We start from the raw sequence: 21,674 nt of genomic DNA, 5'->3' as shown, positions 1-21,674 counted from the left end.
CAGCATGACAGCAACTCGGAGTTAGCGCCAAGACCTGCACCCCGAATCCCCAGAACAGCAATCGAGGGCCGTGACCACAAGCCCCTTCTGACGCTCAGGAGCTAGCCCTCTTCGCAACGCCGGAGCCTGGTGGGTGACCCCCGCCGCTGGAGCGGCGCAGCTGCCACGCTCCACCCCAGAGGTGGCTGCATTTCAGCGGGCTGCGTTTGGCAGCAGGCGGCTAGGAGACCCCACGGGAGGCTGGTATGCAAGCACAGACCAGCGCCTGGCGCAGGACGCGCGGCACGGGGCTTTTGGTCTCCCCGTGCAAGCCCGGCACCTTCCCCGGTTTTGCCAAAATACCAGCGGGAGTTTTATTTACAAAAGCAAAAAAAAAAACCAAAAAACCATCCAGGGGGAAACGCCCTGCTCCGGGGCCCCGCCCCCACCCCCACGCCGGGGGCAGGCGGAGGCGGCTCCTTTGTTAGCCGCAGCCCGCGGGGCCGGCCGCGCCCGGGTCACTCCGGCAACGCACAATGCCGCCCGGCCCCGCCCCCCCGGCTCCCCGGCCCGCCGGCCATTGGCTGGGCGGCGCCCACGCCCGCCGTCACGTGGCCGGGCCCGGCGGGCGATTGGCTGGGCGCTCCCTCGCCGGCGCGAGGCGCAAGGGGCGGGGGCAGGCCGGGCTCGCGGCCGGCTGTCACGGCGAGCCGCGGAGGGATGGGGCGGCGGCCGGCGGCCGGGCAGCGCGCATCGCACGGGGGCGGCCGGGCGGCGCGGCTGGGGCAGCGCTGCGCGGCGCCATGAGGGGCCCGCGGAGCCCGGCGCGGCTCGGCCTGCTCTGGCTGGTGGCCGCCCTGGCCGCCGGCTCGCTGCCGCGGGGACCCAGCCCGGCCCCGGGCGCCGAGGCGGGGAACGAGCTCAGCCCCGAGGCCCCCGCGCCCCAGCCCCGCGTCGCCTCCACCCTGGGCGGCCCCCAGCCCGGCGCCGCCGCGGGGCAAGCGCGGCCGGGGGACCCCGGCGGGGCGAGCCCGGCGCCGCCGGGAGCCGAGCCCGGCCCCGGCACGGCCGCCTCCCCGGCCCCGGCCGGTTCTCCCCGGCCCAGCCAATGGGCCCCCGGCCCCGGCCTCCCCGCGGCAGTCCCGTCCCCACCTGCCGAGCAGGAGGACGTGGCCACCGGCGGCGGCAGCCAAGGTGAGTCCCCTCCCCGCCCTGCTGCCTCTTGCCCCGGAGGGGGGGCATCGGGGACCCGCGGGTTCAAGCTGGAAAGGGGCCGATGAGGAAGATGCTCGGGGTGCGCAGTGATGCCCTGAGGCTCCTGAATATTGAGCCGCGCCAGAGGGAAACAGCCCCCCGGTCCCTCCCTCTCCCCCAGCTGCTGGGGTCGATGGACATTTCTGCTGACGGGGGCAGGTGTAGACAGGCCGGCAGAAAAACGTTGCTTCCACTTCGCCCACCCCGCTTCCCCCTCCACGGAAGCCTGGGCCATAATCTGATGTTTAGCCCTGGTCAGCAAAGGGTCGTTTTTTCTTCTTTGGAATTCCGCTGGTTTTCTCACCTCTCAGCGGGGGGGGGGGGGGGCTTTTTTTTTTTTTTCTTTCTGGTGGTACATTTGGGTCCTTCGTGGCATTTAAAATAGAAAACCCTGCAGTGGGATTTTCAGGATCAGGCCACATAAAGTTTTGTTTAAAAATAAGTAAGAGGCGGGTGTAAACTTGATCAGTTGCACGTTCACAGAGGGTGGAGGCTTTTAGCTTTTCATTCAGGGCTATTTCTGCTGCACGTCTGTGTTGATGACATATGGACAGTAATGACAAATGGACGCAGGATAAAATTCTGGACGAGCATGAAGCTTTATGGTAGGCAGATGCCTGATGTCCGGTATCTACCTTGACAGACTCCTGCAGTTTTTCCTTTTTTATTACACTTTGGCAACACCGCTCATGCAAATACAAAAAAAATTAGTTTTATTGAGCTAGAATATACCCACTATTTCACCACTGGTTTTTATAAATGGATGTGAGGGTGAGAAAGTAAATGTGGAATTTTGTTATGTACACATACTAACCCTTATTATGGGGTTGATTGTGCTCCCATTGAAGTCAATGGGAATTTAGAAATTGGATTGAATAGTAGCAGGGTTCCATGCCCCTATATTAAATAATGCTTGTACAAGCAAAGATCAGATTTTTCTATTGATAAAGGAGGAGTTTCATTTAGAAGAAACTTATTTTTAGAGCCTTTTATATTCGAAATTGTACTTGGAGAGGAGGGGGTAATTGTTTGTGATGCCTTCAAGCAATGGTTTCCAGCACAAATAGTGCAAATAAAAATGCACTGGGCTCCAATTCTGCTCCCTTTGACCTTGATGACAAAACTCCCATTGGCTTCAAAGGGAGCAGGGTTGGATTCATGTTGTGTTGATAAAGGGGGCATGCCCACCATAATGGGGGATGGGATAAAATCTATACAACACCCATGACACACCTGTATATCTGTCCACTGAATGCATCTGATCAAGTGAGCTGTAGCTCACAAAAGCTTATGCTCAAATAAATTTGTTAGTCTCTAAGGTGTCACAAGTCCTCCTTTTCTTTTTGCGAATACAGACTAACACGGCTGCTACTCTGAAACCTGTGTATCTATAGGTATTTATAGATATATATGGCAGGGGGGAACCTGGGCTGCTTGTAGGAGAATACATGGAAGAAGTGTCTTTGGTATAATCACTAGTACAGATGATGATGATTGATCCCTGAGTGTGCAAGGGATGAAGAGGGCACAAGGCACCTTCTCCTCCATCTTGAATCACTTGTGCAGGGGCCCAGAAGAAGATGCTCGGCACAAGAATAGCTCCTGGCTAGAGCAGCAGCACCTTTAAAGGGGCAGGGAAGAATGTGGAGGAGGGCCTGATCATCCTTCCTTCTGAACCTGCCCAGTTCTGCTGGCTAGGGTGGGAGACCACACTACAACTTTAAGGGATGTAGCAACCAGTGTGCGCCCACTGTAAAGCATTGTGCTCCCTGGCCAGCACCTAAAAGGCAAGTTGAGTCATAAGAGTAAGGGATTCTATCCACACGCTGGTGGATAATTCACGTAGACTGGGATTTGTGGTACTTGTGTTTATGTGGATGCTGTCTAAATTCTATATATTGGGGAGGAGGGAAAGGGATATGTAAATGATGAGTATTTGCTGAGACTTCGGGAGGATCCTGTGCAAATGCAATGCCTGATTTTTCATGTGAGTTAAAAAGGCCTTCAGCTTTTTTCCATTCTGGGAAATCTCACAACATAGTCATCATCAACTCTAGGGCTGATTCTGCTTTGGTTGAATTCAGTGGAGCTATACCCAGTTATACCAGTTGAGTATCTGAACCTTATTTTTGTATTGGCTCTTCCATACATCTATATTCCCAAAATGCCTTAAAGAGCCATTATGGGAAAGGGTGAGATATGACACGGCAGAGGCCAGGGAGAAAAGCTGTTTTCAGCCGAGATTTGAAGTGATGTGGAGAATTAGCAAGCTGGAGCAAACACCCCTCTCCGGAGCATACACCCCTCTTCGTGTTCTCATCCACATGTGTTGGAAACTCAGTTTTCTCCTAATGAAAGTAGACAAAACTCCATTGAAGTCAATAGAGCTGTTCCCATTTACTCCAGCAGAGAATTTGTCCCTATAATTTCAGAAATGAAGACTATTTATACAGACACTCTTTTATAAATACCCCAACATTGAAGATATTTTGAAGAAACGATGTTAAATTCCGGACAAGGATGTGAAACTGGATGGTATTTTGCTGCTGTTTCTTAGCACTTGAGCAGTCAGTGTCCTTCTGAGCAGATGATTTTAGCCAACTTTTTACATGGTTAGAAATGCAGTTTGTGGGAAACCTGGATTCTTCCCCATTCCCACCCACACCCTTTTGTTTCTGTTGCATTTTGTGTCTTTATTTCCTTGTGAAGATACAGGATGGTTTAAGGTTGGAAATGATAGATAAGACTAGGAGCAGGTTGTATTTTCTCAGAGCAAAAGCAACCTTCTCAGTTGTACAATGATTAAACTTCATCTGCTCTGTCAACAAACTAATTGAGTGATTTGCAGTTTCCAGAATATGTAGTTTGAACCTGAGGGCCTGAAGTATCGAGAGTGAATAAACAGGTTGTTGAGTCATATAAAGTAAATATTCTCCAACTGATTTTATGCCTAGTGTTTCTCTGCTAACTGATTGAAATCTGTTAGGAGAGAAGATGACTTGTATTAGGAGCAGCCACTATAGCCATCACCCAAAAATGTTTATGGTCATGTCTGGAAGTACTGTAGTGTATCACCTCCAAAACAGGTAATGCAGTATCAGAAAGTACTCCTCTATTACGCAGCCTCCACAAGGACTGTATTTCTAGCAGCAGTATCTTGGAATTATGTCCAAACCCCTCACTTTTTAAGGGTAAGAGAACCAGGGGCCTCTTGATTTCATGCTTTATTGAGACAGTGAGCGGAGCTGTCTAGTTTCCATATAGGCAGAAGTACAAGTATCATGCATAGGTGATGCAAGATGTGAAAGGAAAGCTCAAAATTTAATGAGGATCCTCGCTCTTCCATGTTCTGTGCATGATTCTTCCATGTTCCATGTGTGATTCTTGCATGTTTGCTAGGATGGGTGATTTCAGTTAAGGACTGGGAGTCAGGGATTCTTGAGTCTAATCCCAGTGCTGCCTCTGACCTCCCCGCCCTGCCCTGAGGCAAGTTACTACGCCTCTCTGTACTTCAATTTCCGCATTGGTAAAATGGGAACAACAATACTTCCCTTATCTACCTCAGGGATGGAAAGACAATTTGTTAATCATGCTTGTGAAGCTCTTAAAAGTTGGTAAATGCTATTATTAATAGCTACAGCCAGTTGATGTCTACATTATTCATCTTTGGTACCTTTAATACCACAGTGATGGGCACCTTAGAAACACCTCTGAGGACAGGTTACACTCACTCTTGCATGTTGTTCGTTAGTAAAGGCAGTTTGAGTTTGCTTCATGGAGGGTTTAATGTATGGTAACAGATATAATGGGTTTAGGCCACCAAGTCCGGAATACATGAACCAGGAGAGCGGCAATGTAATAACGCTTCCTTTTTGTGTGTGCAATATAGTTCATTTTAATCCGAGGCATATACCTGATGGAAAAGCCTGGTTGATTTGCAAAGTTGGTATATGTGGTAGGCACAGCCATCAGCCTGCACCCTAGTTAATCCATATATTTTTAGTACTGTTCCAGTCTATGAAGTGTCTCTGGGAATCCTGTAGGGGCAGAGATTCATTTTCAAACAGTCAGGTGTGGTTTTAACCACATGACTACCATTGCAATCAATGGGCATCACATGGCTGACTACAGAAATGGACCCGTTTTATCAAGGCTGCATTTACTCTCAAGACTACTATTGCAACCCATGATGGGGAGAATAACATTTTGTTTGCAGCTGGTGGGCTCGATTCTCATCTGGTTTAAATAAGGAGCTACTCCATTGGAATGAATAGAGTTATGCTGGTGTCAGATTAGTGTAAATGGGAGGAAAATCAGGCCTAATGTTTGTTTGGCTCTGTCAAGATGTGAAGTGCTATTTAAGTGCTGTTACTATTATTTTATTATCAATGTATTTTTTTCCTTCCACACATCAGTTTACAGCTGTTTCAATAGTAGGTGCAGTATTGCCAACTCTTGTGACTTTTATCACTAGTTTTGTGATATGGCTTTTTCCCGAGTCTCAGCTCCTGAAGTCATGTGATAATATCGGAATCTCAGCTTTCATTTATAAGAAAAGTAAGTTTCTAGCCCTCAAGGTTGTGGAGAAAAGCTTGAAAATTTGACCCCTCAAGGCTCCAACAAGGGAAGCAAATAGAGTCCCCAATTTTTTTTAAAGTTAATATTTTTAAGTGAATCTCAGGATTTTTCAGGATCTTAGCTCTTTGTGTGGGGGGGGGGGTGAGGGGGAGAGAGGGATGGATGATTCCAATCTTGGGAGTGGCTAGGCAGGTCATTTAATTCATTATAGTCAATGTTTTTGTTTTCCATACACAGAGAGCAAAATATTTTTCAATCCAGAAGATTTATTTGTATCAGATCAACAAACCAGAGAGAACAAATGCAAAATCTTCACAAGAGAGAGATCAGAATGTGTCTCTCACCGTATAAATCCCTCCATCTTGGTTCCCTTTCAAGCCTGGCTCGGGCCCAACCCCAGAAGATGAACAGGGAGACAGACCGATTACATGCAATGGTTTGCTACATAGAAAATGGATTGATTGCTACCTACATCTCGGTCCGAAACCCTAAATCCAGACATCCCTGGAATTTTGAGGTTATTTGAAATCTGAACCCAGATCCAGGTTTCAGAAACTGTCTCCACTTTTGCAATGGTTTGAACTGGATCTCTAGCTCAGTACCACCAAATTTTGGGTGTTCAGAATCTGGTTCCATATCTGAATTTTGCAACATGTACATTTTGGGTGTAGGGGAAAAAATAATTCTTGCCCTGAGCACTGATCGGGAAAGGTACCTGAAGTGATTGTGGATACACAGAATTATTTGCATAAACGAAGCAGATCTTGGTATATTGAAATGTGGGGTATCAGGCAAAGCAAGGTATACTGACAGTAAGTGACCTGTGTAACCACATTTAGAATACTACTATATGTGCTGTTTTGTTGCTGAGAATACTCTATCCAGACGGAAAAGGTGCAGCTGAAAGCAGCCAGATTGATTGCGTCCGTGTTAGAACGAAAGATTAGCTAATAGACTTTGCTCACAAACAAGAGATTAAAGCAAATCCCATAGAGGGATATAAAATCCTGGAAGGAGTACAGTACTTCCAATCAGCTGTCTTGTAAACAAGAGATGTTTCGGGAGTGGGACCATTGAGGGCATTTGCAGCTCTGTTTCCTTACTCATCCTGACACCTCATGGCCCTGATTGGGTCCCTACCTCTAGTTTGTCATTGGCTGTGTCCTTGAGGCTTGTGCTTTGGGGAAAAGTGCAGTGTACAATACGTAAAGGGGAAGGCAGGGTCGGATAAGTATGGGACTGGGAACCAGGAACAGCTCTGGTCTAAATCCCGACTCAGCCATAGGCTCCCTTTGTGACCTCAGGCAAGCTACGTGAACCTGTCTGTTTCCCCATCAGTAGATGAGGGATAATAACACTTTCCCACTTCACAGCGGGTGGTACAATGCAATATTTTAACATGCACAGCACTTTATAAATCTGGGCTAACACAAAAAGCAGCATTGTAAGGCAAGAGAGAAGGGTCTGAGTTACAGAGTTTGGATCCAGCTGAACGCTGCTGCCACAAGTACTCCTTGTTAGTTTGTATCAGGAAAAAGAACACAGCTACCACTCTGAAACCTGTCAACATTTTATAGAATCTCACCCACTATTGCATCAGACTTAAGCTTCTTGCATCAAATTTTCAAAGCTTCTAAATGCCACTGGGACTTATCCTGCTAAGGCACTTAGCTGCATTTTGAAAATTTTACCCCTTGTCACCAAAGCGCTACATAACTCCTTTGTCTTGACTTACTCATCTTCCTTTGTCAAGCTTCATTTGGGCTCCGCAACCTCTCAGCTGCTTTGGCCTTTGTATTTATCAGTTTCTTGCACAATCCCTTCTGTTCCTTCTTCCACAAACCCCTCTCCTTTACATCGAATGACCCCCTCCGAGCTGATCTGTGTTTTCCTACCCACATTTACATTCCTCTTAAAAACCCACTTCTGCTGCACTGCCTACAGTGAATTGAGCTGACTTGTGTGTCATTGGCCTGTTGTTACAATGCCCTTTCCTCTGTGCTCTGTCTGTTTCTTTCCTTAGGCTCCAAGCTTCTACTTGAGCACATCAGAAGTGCTGTGTGCATTGTAGGTGCTACTCTAGAGAAATAATACTAAGGGCTGTCTGTGAGGTTCTTGAGTGATGTTTGGATTTGGGCCTATCTTTAATAAAGAACTGAGGATCAGTTAAAAGAAAAGGAGTACTTGTGGCACCTTAGAGACTAACAAATTTATGTGAGCATAAGCTTTTGTGAGCTACAGCTCACTTCATCAGATGCATCGAATACAGACTAACACGGCTGCCTACTCTGAAACCTGAGGATCAGTTGCTTTCCAAGTACCTGAAAAGCAGGCAGCTGTTGGCTGCTTTTCATGGGGAATGAGAAACAATTCTGAGGAGTGTTTTTTATTCAAATATAGGCTAGTATGGAAACCTGAGACCTGGAGAACATATTCCCTGCCACTCTTTGCTTCCTTTTCTTCCTCCATCTGACTGAGGCTGATCTTTCTCACGTCTGCTCATATAACTGCCTCTCTTCCCTAGATTTTCACCACTGGATGAATGCCATGATCTTCCTCTTGCCACTGCTGCTGGGGGTTGGTGTATCTCAGTATGGCATGGCAGGACGATAGGGCTTCACAGTTGTTCCTTTTGGGTGCATTAGAAGATGTAGGAATTACTAGGTGAGGTTCTGTGGCCTGTGTCACTCAGGAGATCAGACTAGATGATCATAATGGCCCCTGTTGGCCTTAAAATCTATGACTCTCCAAGCAGGGAAGGCTCCCAGTCCATGGATATTGGTATCTCTCTGGTGCTGGAAGACAACTTGGCTGAAAGCAATCCAGGAAGGGCCTGATGGTGCTTGCCTTATCTTTAGACGTAAAGGATGGGATACCATATGTATAGAAAAGGAGTACTTGTGGCACCTTAGAGACTAAAAAATTTATTTGAGCATAAGCTTTCGTGAGCTACAGCTCACTTCATCGGATGAAGTGAGCTGTAGCTCATGAAAGTTTATGCTCAAATAAATTTGTTAGTCTCTAAGGTGCCACAAGTACTCCTTTTCTTTTTGCGAATACAGACTAACACGGCTGCTACTCTGAAACCTGTCAATATGTATAGAACAACCTATGGGAGCTGCTCCAAGCCGGCACAGTCCTATCTTCTTGCTAAGCACTTGGAAATACAGCTTATGTTTGGTATCATTTGAAAGCTCTGGATTTGCAGTTCAACGTGGCTGCCAAGGTATCAGGGTTTCAAGGAGACATCAGGATTTTTTCCCATTTTTTTTTAAGAAATGGGAATTGAATTCCAGCTGGGAAGCAAGGAATGGTTGTGCTACATGGAAACTATCCTGGGAGGGGCCAGAGGAGTGAGGGTGTTTTGTTATAAATCATAAGCCTCCTATTGTGAGTCTGAAAAAATAAATAAATAAAATCATGCTGCCTTCAGCAGGAAACAACAACAAAGTACGCATCGCCGCTTCCATGGAGTGGGTGTGCTGTGGTCTCAGAGCCATGTGAAACTCATGTATGCATCAAACCGTCAGCAGTGCCAACCACAAGCATTAAAAAAAATCATGAGTTAGGACAAAAAAAGAGTTTTTAAAATCTAATAAATTGTGGGTCGTCTTATTTGCTGGTTCTTGAGCCTTTAGGGAACACATTTTCAAACTTTCTCAGCAATGAAGAGGGCTAGAAATCTGTATATATTTTTTTTTTTTTGTTTTTTGTTTTTTCTTTTTTTTTATGAAAACTGAGTCTCACAGAATCACATGACTCCAGGAGTTGGGGCTGGAAGAAAAATCCTAAACAATGCTCAGTATAAAATCACAAGAATTAGCAATGCTGAATTGGAGAACATCCTGATCTGTCTACTTAAGGTACCTATCTGGCTCCATCATTGCAGTGTATGAGCACCTCACAGTCTTTGAATGTATTTGTCCACACGACTCCTCTTTGGGGCATGGCAGTGCTGCTATTCTCATTGAACAGAGGGGGCAATGAGGCACAGAGAGACAAAGTGACTTGCCCCAGGTCACACAGGAAGCCTGTGGTGGTACAGGGAATTGAACCCAGGTTTCAGGCCAGGGGTTAGGGCCTAGCCTGTCTTTCCTTTCTGAAAACTAAAACCTCAGTGCTTGAGTCAGGCCCCTGGACTCCAAACACAAGGTAATTCATTCTGCTGCTTATAAAATTGAAATGTTCATGCCATTTGGCAGACAGGAAATGCTTCCACAGATCTGATCTGATTGCCCAAGCTCTGAAGAGGGAGCGGGATGTTGCTACTCAAAATATATCTTTTATCAATAGAAATAAACTCATTTTTATGCTGGCTGCGAGGAGTTCAGGTTTCTCTTGGGAACATGTGGTTGGGGGAAGGGATTGTTGTTTCTGTTTTTCTCCATTAAAAACCTGTTTTAAAAAGACAGCTTACAGGGACTGAATTGCCTTACATAAATTAGATTGCAGCAGAGACTTTGTTTAGCTGTTGTAAATGAGCTTCCTGCAAAGGCTCTGATTAGCTTCAGAGTACCCTAGGTGCCCATAGAGTGTTTGATCCTGCCTCCTTGGGTCACGCTGAGCAGCCATTGAAATTGACAGGGCTCGTTTTACAGTAAGGCGTTGATCAGCATGAATATGGGTGGAAGGGGGACAGAATCTGGCTCCCAGGTAGGGATTTTTATATCTGCTACCTGAAGGCTAGACTGGAACTCTGCCAGGTACTCTGCCTACACGGCTGGTGAGTAGCTGCACCGCTCCACGAATGGACCAGAGAACCCAATAGGATTCAGAACCTCAGGTCCACCCTTGCTCCTGCCCGCTGGAGGAGGAGTGAGTTACTTCCCTGCGTTCTTGGGAAGAGCACACGACCCCTCTCTGCTCCTGGCCAAGGCTCCTCCCCCTCACAGCGGGGAATTTTCAGAAGAGAAGTCCCACCTGTCCTCTCCACAGCCAGTGTCACAGTCTGAGCAGGACCCAGGGGGAGAATAGTAGGGGCCTTGTAAGGTTGAATTAGGTGTGTGACAGTCTAGCTCTCAGTGGTTGTTTTCATCGAACAGAAGAGAGAGATGCTTGGTTGAGGGGGTTTTCTGGAACATGCATCGCTGACTGCAGAGAACAGACCGCTAAACATGATGACATAGCGCTAATCTGCCTAGGAATGTTTGATCTTAACAAAGCTAGCCCATTGTTTAATGACTGAATTCCTTTCCTGGTTGATGCTCTTTGGGCTGCTGTTCTATTAATTCCACTTGAGAGTTGGCAACACATGAATTGCAGAATAGGGGTAGAGGATGGGCTTTCCTGGCCCTTCTATACCAGAACAGAGCAAGCGAGATCAACAGGACTTTTCTACCTAAGGAGGACTGCAGGGCTGGCTCTAGAATTTGTACTCTCTGCTCCATGCACGTGTACGTGCGTCCTATTTCAGAGCAGGTGTAAGTGGCAGCAACCTCAGTTGAGTTGCACCTGCTTACACCAAGTCTGAGTTTGACCCCATGCTACTCAGACTATGCTGAATGTCCAGTATTTGAAGTAAAATTTGCCCATAATTGTAACTAATTCAGAGTCTAAGCATGAGAGACTAGAGCATTTTCCTGCAAAACTCCTGCAACACTGCCCCTTCCTCTAAGGTTCGTGTCTACGCTATAAGATTTGCCATGATGATCAGCTAGCATTTTGAATTCATTAACCCCATGTCCAGAGAAGAACAGCCAGCCATGACAGTCTTGGGTATTTGCTAGTACTCATCGCTATACATGCCTTTTAAAAATTGGACAGCAGACTGGTTCTCACAGTAGCAGCCGTGTTAGTCTGTATTCGCAAAAAGAAAAGGAGTACTTGTGGCACCTTAGAGACTAACAAATTTATTAGAGCATAAGCTTTCGTGAGCTACAGCTCACTTCATCGGATGCATTTGGTGGAAAAAACAGAGGAGAGTTTTACACACACACACACACACACACACACACACACACAGAGAGAGAGAACATGAAACAATGGGTTTATCATACACACTGTAAGGAGAGTGATCACTTAAGATAAGCCATCACCAACAGCAGGGGGGGGAAAGGAGGAAAACCTTTCATGGTGACAAGCAGGTAGGCTAATTCCAGCAGTTAACAAGAATATCAGAGGAACAGTGGGGGGTGGGGTGGGAGGGAGAAATACCATGGGGAAATAGTTTTACTTTGTGTAATGACTCATCCATTCCCAGTCTCTATTCAAGCCTAAGTTAATTGTATCCAGTTTGCAAATTAATTCCAATTCAGCAGTCTCTCCCTGGAGTCTGTTTTTGAAGCTTTTTTGTTGAAGTATAGCCACTCTTAGGTCTGTGATCGAGTGACCAGAGAGATTGAAGTGTTCTCCAACTGGTTTTTGAATGTTATAATTCTTGACGTCTGATTTGTGTCCATTCATTCTTTTACGTAGAGACTGTCCAGTTTGGCCAATGTACATGGCAGAGGGGCATTGCTGGCACATGATGGCATATATCACATTGGTAGATGCGCAGGTGAACGAGCCTCTGATAGTGTGGCTGATGTGATTAGGCCCTATGATGGTATCCCCTGAATAGATATGTGGACAGAGTTGGCAACGGGCTTTGTTGCAAGGATAGGTTCCTGGGTTAGTGGTTCTGTTGTGTGGTGTGTGGTTGCTGGTGAGTATTTGCTTCAGATTAGGGGGCTGTCTGTAAGCAAGGACTGGTCTGTCTCCCAAGATCTGAGAGAGCGAAGGCTCGTCCTTCAGGATAGGTTGTAGATCCTTGATGATGCGTTGGAGAGGTTTTAGTTGGGGGCTGAAGGTGATGGCTAGTGGCGTTCTGTTGTTTTCTTTGTTGGGCCTGTCCTGTAGTAGGTGACTTCTGGGTACTCTTCTGGCTCTGTCAATCTGTTTCTTCACTTCAGCAGGTGGGTATTGTAGTTGTAGGAATGCATGATAGAGATCTTGTAGGTGTTTGTCTCTGTCTGAGGGTTTGGAGCAAATGCGGTTATATCGTAGTGCTTGGCTGTAGACAATGGATCGAGTGGTATGATCTGGATGAAAGCTAGAGGCATGTAGGTAGGAATAGCGGTCAGTAGGTTTCCGATATAGGGTGGTGTTTATGTGACCATCGCTTATTAGCACCGTAGTGTCCAGGAAGTGGATCTCTTGTGTGGACTGGTCCATGCTGAGTTTGATGGTGGGATGGAAATTGTTGAAATCATGGTGGAATTCCTCAAGAGCTTCTTTTCCATGGGTCCAGATGATGAAGATGTCATCAATGTAGCGCAAGTAGAGTAGGGGCATTAGGGGACGAGAGCTGAGGAAGCGTTGTTCTAAGTCAGCCATAAAAATGTTGGCATACTGTGGGGCCCTGCGGGTACCCATCGCAGTGCCGCTGATTTGAAGGTATACATTGTCACCAAATGTGAAATAGTTATGGGTCAGGACAAAGTCACAAAGTTCTGCCACCAGTTTAGCCGTGACAGTATCGGGGATACTGTTCCTGACGGCTTGTAGTCCATCTTTGTGTGGAATGTTGGTGTAGAGGGCTTCTACATCCATAGTGGCTAGGATGGTTCTGTAACCTTTCAGTGAGAAAACTGAACTATTGTTTCTCTCTTCAGAGTTCCTGAGCTGTTTGTAGCCATCCTTCAAACTAACTAAATGAGAACCCTTTCTCAGGGTATATCTGAATGCTCTCAAGCACTGATTTTGGGGTGTGTCACCCAGCAGTCCATCAGTCATGCTTTCTGCCACGGGAACAACAGTGCCAATGCCTAGAAAAAGGAGGACGCATGGCCCAGTGGTTTGGGCCGTAATCTGGCAATGGTGAGACCTGTGTTCAGCTCCTTGCTCGGCCACATGTGACCTTTGTGAACTTGGGCAAGTCACTTAGCCTCTCCATGCCTCACTTCCTCATCTGTGAAATGGGGACAATAGCACTTCCCTACTTCACAGTGCTGTTGTGAGAATGAATACATTACAGATGAGGTGCTTAGATGCTACAGTGAAGGCCATAAAAGGGCAGGGGAGAATGTGGGTCTAGGACAGAGCAGTCTAAGAGCTGGGAGTCAGGATGTTGGGGTCATAGTTTCAGTTCTGTTGCTCAGAGATTCTGTTGCTAAGGCCAGAAGGGGCCATTGTGATCATCTAGTCTGACCTTCTGCACATCTCAGGCCACAGAAGTTCATCCATCCACTCCTGAAATAGACCCTAGCCTCTGGCTGAGTCACTGAAGTCCTCAAATCTTGATTTAAAGACTTCAAGTTACAGAAAATCCACCATTTACTCTAGTTCAAACCAGCAAATAACCTGTGCCCCACAATGCAGAGGAAGTTTAAAAAAAAAAAAAATAACCCACAAAAAACCCCATGGTCTCGGCCAGTCTGACCTGGGGGAAAATTCCTCCCTGGCCCCAAATACGGTGATCAGTTCGACCCTGAGCATATGGGCAGGACCCACCAGCCAGACACCTGGGAAAGAATTAGCTGTAGAAGCTCAGAGCCCACCGTGTCTAGTGTCCCATGTCTGGCTGTTGGATGTATTTGCCATTAGCAGGCTCACATGGACCGCAGCTGCTGACTTGCTCGGTCACCTGTACAAGTTAATTAGCGCCAGTCACTGTACACATTTGAAGTCAATGGGAGTTTTGCCATTGAGTGTAATGAGAACAAGCCTGTGCTCTTAATCTCTCCATGCCTTATTAATGTTGTCCATAAAATGGACATAATACCTGTCTATCTCCCATCAGGGTTGCCAGGCTTAATTAATTAGTGAGCATCTGGAAAGTTAGCTGGAATTTCCCCCATACATGTCCATATTTATTCAGTTACGGCTGCTGACACATTCTGGACCTGCAGCTGCTACTACTCAAGCCACAACAAGGGATGTCGCTAAACTTTGAAATGAGAGGAAATTTGAACACATAGGGACATTTGTTCTTTGGGGGCGGGGAGGGGTATATTCCTCCCACTTCAACCTGGCTTCCGAGCTCTTCATGGCAATTATTACTAAATCAGTTGTAAATGTGGCTAATTTGACATTTCACAAGCTTTAAACTTGTGTGTGTATATGTATAAAAATCTGTGTTAACCTCTTAGTTCTTGCTTTACGCTGCATTTCCTCTGTGTAATCAGTAGGCTGCATATAATCTTTACCTGCATAACTGGTCATGCTTGCAGCATGCTTTCAACTGAATCTGCTTCATTCCTTTCCCTACAAATTATATTTCATCAATTTTCTGGCAGCTTTACATGGTATTTTGCCTGATTGGCTGCCTATATTAACTAATAACACAGCTCAGATTGCTTTGATCCTGTATTTTTATGAAAATGATGGCATGTATTTCTGGGTAGCTGATTAATGCCATGTGTATTTTTAATGCACTAGCTTTGCTGTGTGATCTGTGCTAAATGATTATATTGTCAAGCTGGGTTCTTTAAGTTGCTTATGAAAAGCATGTAGAAATGGATCATATTTGTTTTTTTCAATAACCTCCTCTTGTACTATTTCAGTTCCCATAGATCTTTTCTTTCTAGGGTCACTTACATTACATTTTCTTTCTAGGGTGCATTCATGTTTTATTGGTAACAACAGAGAATTCATTGACTGCATTACACAGCCCGTGAATTTAGAGCATCTAGTTGGAGGCTCATGGAAGATAGAGATGTGAAAACAACCTGTCAGGTCCTCTAATCCATTCCCTTCCTAGTGCTAATTATTTCCTGCAGGGTGTTTTTCTGCATCTTTGTCTAGTCTAGGTTTAAATGCCACAGTAGTGGCGCTTTCTCCCTCTCCGTAATCCATACTAGTAAGGATTGTTCTGTCTGTGGGAAGTGTGATGGGGGGCCTGTGCACACTCAGTCCCTCCCGGAGGAGGGCAAACCAAAGTAAAATAGACAGACAGGAAAGATGAAGTGGCAGATGTGTAGCTGCAGTGTATATTCTTCCCTGCCAACCCTTTCCATTCCTGGGAGCCCATGAAAGCTGCTCTGATAGCTCTGTGTTGTTGGGCCCCTAACTCTTATGCTGTAGTGGCCACACCTAGAGTCCTTAACCAAGTGAAAGCTCCATTGTGCGAGGTGCTGTACAAATCCAGAGGAAATAACAGACCCTGTCCCAAGGAGCTTACAGTATAAAAGGCAAGACAAGGGTGAGACCAGTGAGGATCAGAGGGGAGTGGATGAGTGGGAAACAAAAATAACAGGCTGCTTTGACACTGATTGTGTGTGTGTGTACACCACTCTGCAGTCCCCAGCAGCAATCCTAACTCTGGAAGGGCAACTTCAGCAGCATCCTAGCAAAAAAGGGAAACAAGTCTAATTTGGGGCATATAATTACTGTCTTCTGTCACCCAATGTTTAACAATCAAGGTTAACGGGTACTAAGGAAACACTTCTTTATGGTATGATCAGAACTATCTCGGTGATGATTGTACTTTCCGGACTCAGGCAATGACTCATTCCGAGGACACCACCTGAGTCAGAAGATCTTGCTGTTCCTAAAATAGTTTATTTTTAATCATTCCCTGTGACCTTTATAATGCAGCGTGCAGCATGCCCCACCCTTGCCATTATTTGATTCTCAACCCAAGGGTTGGGGAATCCCTTTCAGCACCGTTGATTTCAAGTAGATTGGGATTTACCAGGTCTTTTCACGGTAACTCTGTTGTTTAGAGGCAGAGTTTCTGAATGGTGGGACAGTCCTAGACCCTGTAAAGGAGTCCAGCAGACCTCATTCCCTTCTAGAGTGGAAGCATGTAGGTTTCCCAGTTCCTGGAAGCAGTAAGCAGATGTCCTTTAGTTCACTTGCGGAGGAAAATAGGATGAGAAGGCATTTCCTTTATATCGTTTCACCTGAAGTGAAATGTGCCAGCATTGCTTACCCTGTGGTGTTCTGATGTGGCTTGCTGAAGGAATCAGCTTTTTCTCTGCAATCTCAGATGCAGCACGACTAGCGTTCTCTGGGGTAGTCGTGGCACAAGTAAAGAGTGAGGTGGTACATTTGTGAGCCTGTGAATCGGGACTTCCAGGCTCTGGGGCAACCCCAGTTCCATAATTGTGGGAGCCTTTGTGTAAGTTGCTGAGCTCCATACCCATAGGTACCCTGGGTATAACAAGTCAGATTCATCTCCTAGTTCACGTCCCAGTGCTAGCCTGTTGGATCCCATGGGGAATTCTCTCCTGTGAGAGGACAGGTGTTTTGTGGTTCCCCCCGCCTCTCCCCCTGCCATCCTTACCTGGAGATTCCACCATGCAGATTCTGCACCGTCATGAGAACTGCAACAGAGGTCACACTGATGCATGGATTTACCCCCAACAGTTGTGCTGTCGTGGGGAACAGCAAGGCGTGGTCAAGTCATGTTTGAATGAACAGGAAGGAAGGAGGGATGGTCTTGCTGTTAAGGCACTGGGCTGGGATTCAGAACACTGGGATTCAATTCCCAACTCTGCCACAGACTTCCAGTATGGCTTTCGACAAGTCCGTAGTCATTCTGTGTCTTTTCCCATCGGTACAATGGGGATGACAATATTGCCTTTCTCCCATCCTTTGTCTAGATTGTAAGCTGTGCGGAGCAGGAGTGCCTTGTGTTCTGTGCATGTACAGCACCTAGTACAATGAGACCCTCATCTTGGTTGGAGCCACGAGGGACAACTGTAATGGCAATAATAAATCATGCTCTTTGAAAGCCTTGCATGAAACGTGCTATAGAAGTGCAAAGTATTATTATTCTTATTTATTATTATTAAGGCTGGTTGAATGAAACTAAGCATTTTTCCCATTGGGTTTTGTGAAAAGTCAAAATTTTCTGTGGAGAAAAGATTTTGGTGGAATTTACCATTGGAAAATCTAAATTGAATATTTTTAAACCAAAATTTTTTGAACTTCTTATTTCACAAAAAGTTTCAATATTTGACTTATTTTTGTGCTCTGATTTGGGATGAAAACAAATGTTGACATATAAGACATTCCCCTTTCCAGTCAGCTCTATTACCTTTCTTACCATAAACAAACAAAACGTACCTTTACTGGTTTGTTTTGCCCAACATACAGACCTAGTAACATGTAAACACCATAAAGGCAGCCATACAGAGAGGAGAAAAATAGGGCAGGGTCTTTTATGTCTGCATCAGAATAGATGACATGGGAACAGGAGAGACTTTCTGGATAGACTAAAAACTAGGAGCTGTCTTTCCAAAATAGGAATAGCTTGCATGAGTAATTGACTAAATCAGTGCCAATTTTCCACCACATCTTTGCTTGGCTATTAAATATATAGTCTTGTTTTACTGCTTTAGGAAACCAAGCAAATTGAATTGCATAACACAAGACAGATTGTATAAGATGGTTTCATTTCCATACTCCTCTTCCCCCTGCAGCTCTACAACCAACAGTCTAGGAGAGCTGGTGGCTTTTTAAAATTATTTTGAATTAATCTGACTTCACAATATCAAGCACAGAAAGTTAATCTGTATCCAAAGAGTTTCGGTAAACAAAGTTCCCAGATCAGAGTGCAGACCTGTTGGCTCTTGTCGGGGCTGGATATTGTTCTTTTTCTTTTCTTAGAGCCTTCTCTTCTATTTATAGCAGCCACTTCATTCTCTGCCTTTGTCATATTCTCAGTCTGGCTTTTTCTTTTTTGTGGGCTTTCCTTCTCTTCAAGTCCTGTTACTTGGGCGAAACTCCCCCTGAAGTCAACTGAGGTTAGAACTGTGGAACTTGCCTCCTCTGCCTTGGGGATTTGACCCAAACACAGCTGCTGGTGCAGACCTGCAAAGGGGCTGTTTGCACAATTGGAGCTAACACTGTTTTCAAGCCAGGGGGACATGTTTCAGTGCAAATAGTTGCTTTGCCCATCTCTTCTGGGAGTGCACTGGTGCTGTAATTTTGAGTGAATCCCTAGGGTGGACAAGACTTGGAAGCAGAATTTGGTCCAGTGGGTGATTTGCCTCCATAGGGAATCTTGCATAGGGCTGGCTGTCTTCACTCTGTGTAGACATCCTCTTCCTGTTTCTTTCTCTCCCCTTTTTGTCCTCAGTTATTCAGATACTTACAATGACTTATTTTTATTTCCCTGGTACCTAAAAACCCTAGTTAAGGGGCAGGATCCCATTGTGCAAGGTGCTGTACTAGAACAGAACAAAAACAGGAGTTTCCCATGTGCTGCAATAAAGGCTTCCTCCCATACCCCCAACATTGAATGCTAGTGGGTTATGATGACTATCCTCTTTGTCCTCACTGGAGATTAAACCCCAGGCTTCTAGAGCCCAGGATGTGAGCCTCTAGAGATTGTGCTAAGTCCCTTAGCTAGGAACTTGTAGTACTGTAATAGGATCATTCTCTATGGATCAGATGCAGAGGGGGCTGTATAACACACACCTAATAGTGAGCTATACAATGTCAAGGTGGGGGAGGAGCTAAATTCTCCAGTGAGTTATACTATGAGAGAGAAAAAGAAAAGGAGTACTTGTGGCACCTTAGAGACTAACAAGTACTCCTTTTCTTTTTTGCGAATACAGACTAACACGGCTGCTACTCTGAAACCTGTTACTATGAGAGAGAGTTCACCAAATACCTGTTATGAAAGAAAAGCAAGCAAATGTTATACCTGCTGATAGAGCTTCTCCCTTCAAGGGCAAGCTGGACACAAAAGATATAAGCTCTCTGCAAAGTACGTATTATTATTAACGTGCCTTCCTTGGCTTGCGGCTGCAGTTGAGAAATCCAAGACTGGCTCCAGATAATGAATGACAAACATTTCCCTTGTCTTAAATATTTTACTGTGAGCATTCTACTCCTGGAAGTTTACTATTCGTTGTTAATAGCATGCCACCTTTGACATTCATTCCCACTGAAGCACGACATTGGGGTAGTCTGTTTTTTTTCATTTCTTGTTGGTTTCTTTTCAGGACATGCTGAACATGTGCAAGCCTAACCCGTTTAAAATTAAAATACATTGATGACCAAAATATTTCTAAGGGATGTAGTGATAAATGAGTCTACAGTGCTGGCTTCCCTACATAACAAGCTGCGTTTTAGGACCAATTGGGGAGGCGGAATGATCTTGGTGTGAGAAGACAGGCCTAGGTATCAGAGAAAGGGGGATATGTTCCCAGATCTTTATTGTTGGTTATTGCGGTAGGGCCTTTAGAGATCCGAGTCAAGGACCAGGGCTCCTTTGTGTTACGTACTATACATACATACAAGACACAAGCTGATCCTTGCCTTAAAGAGCCTGCTGCTCTCTCACTGACTCTGATGTGTGATGTTGGGCATGTCATGTTAGGGCCTGGTTTTCCAGAGGTGTTGAGCACCTGCAGCTCTCATAGACTGCAGTTAGGATTTTGGGAGTCTGGTTTTCAGACTCAAGAGCTTTGTGCCTTGTTTTCCTCATCTGTAAAATGAAGACAATACTCCCCCTCCTGCAATGTCACAGGTGTGTTTTTTGTAAAGCTTAACTCATTCATGTTTATGAAGCTCTACTTCATACTATGGCACTGAGGTGTGTGCGTGCGTGTGTGTGTGTGTGTATTTTTCTTTCTACTCTCTCATCTAGGAAGTTTGGCTGAGGTTTTTTTTATCGTGGAGGAATCCCTGTATTTTAGCCTTTATTGGTCTTGGTGTCCTTTGTGCCTGATTCTCCATTGACCTGCCCTTGGTGGCATCACTTACATCTCTGCAAAGTAGATCTAAAGAGCTTCAGGGGCACTATGCTGATTTACCTCAGTTGTGGATATGGCCCACTGGCTTCAAAGGAGCAACACCAACTTGCACCAGCTGGGCATTTTGCATGTTTACTGCAATAGAGGTATGCTGATTTGGGGATATGGTGCTTTAATGCAAGAATGATGCAAGGCATCTACTCTTTGGTTTGAACTACTAAGATCCAGTAAAACACTGGAAGATAGAAAATGTTAGGCCATTCTGTTACACTGGAGTGGAGCCTACTGACACTTGGTTTGAATTTGGTCCATTGACTTTAATGCATTGAACCAGCATAATTGAAAGGAGAATTTGGCCTATCTTAGTGACAACAAAGTAATTGGAATGGTCCATATTACCAGCAGCTGATGATTACATGCATTCCCTCTTTAAAACAGGTAAATGGTGATTTGAAGCCTAGTAACTTAGGAGCAAGGAATCCCTTAAATTCTGACATCCCCCTCAGATTCAAGAATACTTCATATATACATAAAAAACATTACAACAGCTTAAAAATAAAAAGGGCTCAAGTGCAGGATTGGTTGAAGTTTCATTACCCTGCCAGTTGAGAAGAACAGAGCCAGCCTGCAAAATGGATGGTGCAATGAACATGTCTTATATGCACATCTGCACACTCAAACGAAGCTGGTAGATTTCATTTCAGGCCACTGACAATGCCCATTTAAAATTGTGCTCAGTCCAATACCTGCTTGTATTTCTTAATGGGCTCTGAAGGATGGGACTTCGGAGTGGACGATCCTTGAACTTTTCTCTCCTCTGCTGAGTGAACTATTTTGTGAAACCAGCCAGACAGGTTCGTCCATACATTTCTAATGCAGTGACACAACAAGTAATGAGAGAACAATCCAACAGACTTGAATGTCCTGTTGATCCAGTAGCGCAGATGATTTAGGTACTTAGCATTGAGCACACAATAGTAACGCATGCAGAGAGTGCTTTACGAACATTAACTAGTGAAGCCCGTGGAGCAGATCAAGGCTGCTAGAGTTGGGATGGAGAAGGCAAGAAGCCCTAGCCCCCAGCCCTGTGCTCCATCCACTTTTGTTCCTAACCTTGCAGTGAGACCGCATGTTTATTTTAGAGAGGGCTCCAGCCTCTAGGAATCTTCCTGCTATAATGTAGATGCTCAACTCCCATAGTGATGAGGAGTTTACTAGGTAAAATTTGTCTAG

At 45.5% G+C, this 21,674-nt stretch overlaps 1 protein-coding gene across 1 annotated transcript in view; it reads left to right on the top strand.

Annotated features, from left to right (window-relative positions):
• Positions 1-515: 515 nt before the first annotated feature.
• MEGF9 (multiple EGF like domains 9) overlaps positions 516-21,674 on the top strand; it is a 78,351-nt gene continuing 57,192 nt past the window's right edge. Inside the window, exon 1 of the mRNA XM_038375005.2 lies at positions 516-1,173. Coding sequence (XP_038230933.1) covers positions 516-1,173 — 658 coding nt within the window. The remainder of the gene's footprint in view (positions 1,174-21,674) is intronic.

This window comes from Dermochelys coriacea, chromosome 16 (assembly GCF_009764565.3).
Source record: "Dermochelys coriacea isolate rDerCor1 chromosome 16, rDerCor1.pri.v4, whole genome shotgun sequence".
NCBI classification, from domain to species: Eukaryota; Metazoa; Chordata; order Testudines; family Dermochelyidae; genus Dermochelys; species Dermochelys coriacea.
Note: the sequence above shows the minus strand (reverse complement) of the source record. Positions and strands in the feature narration are given on the sequence as shown.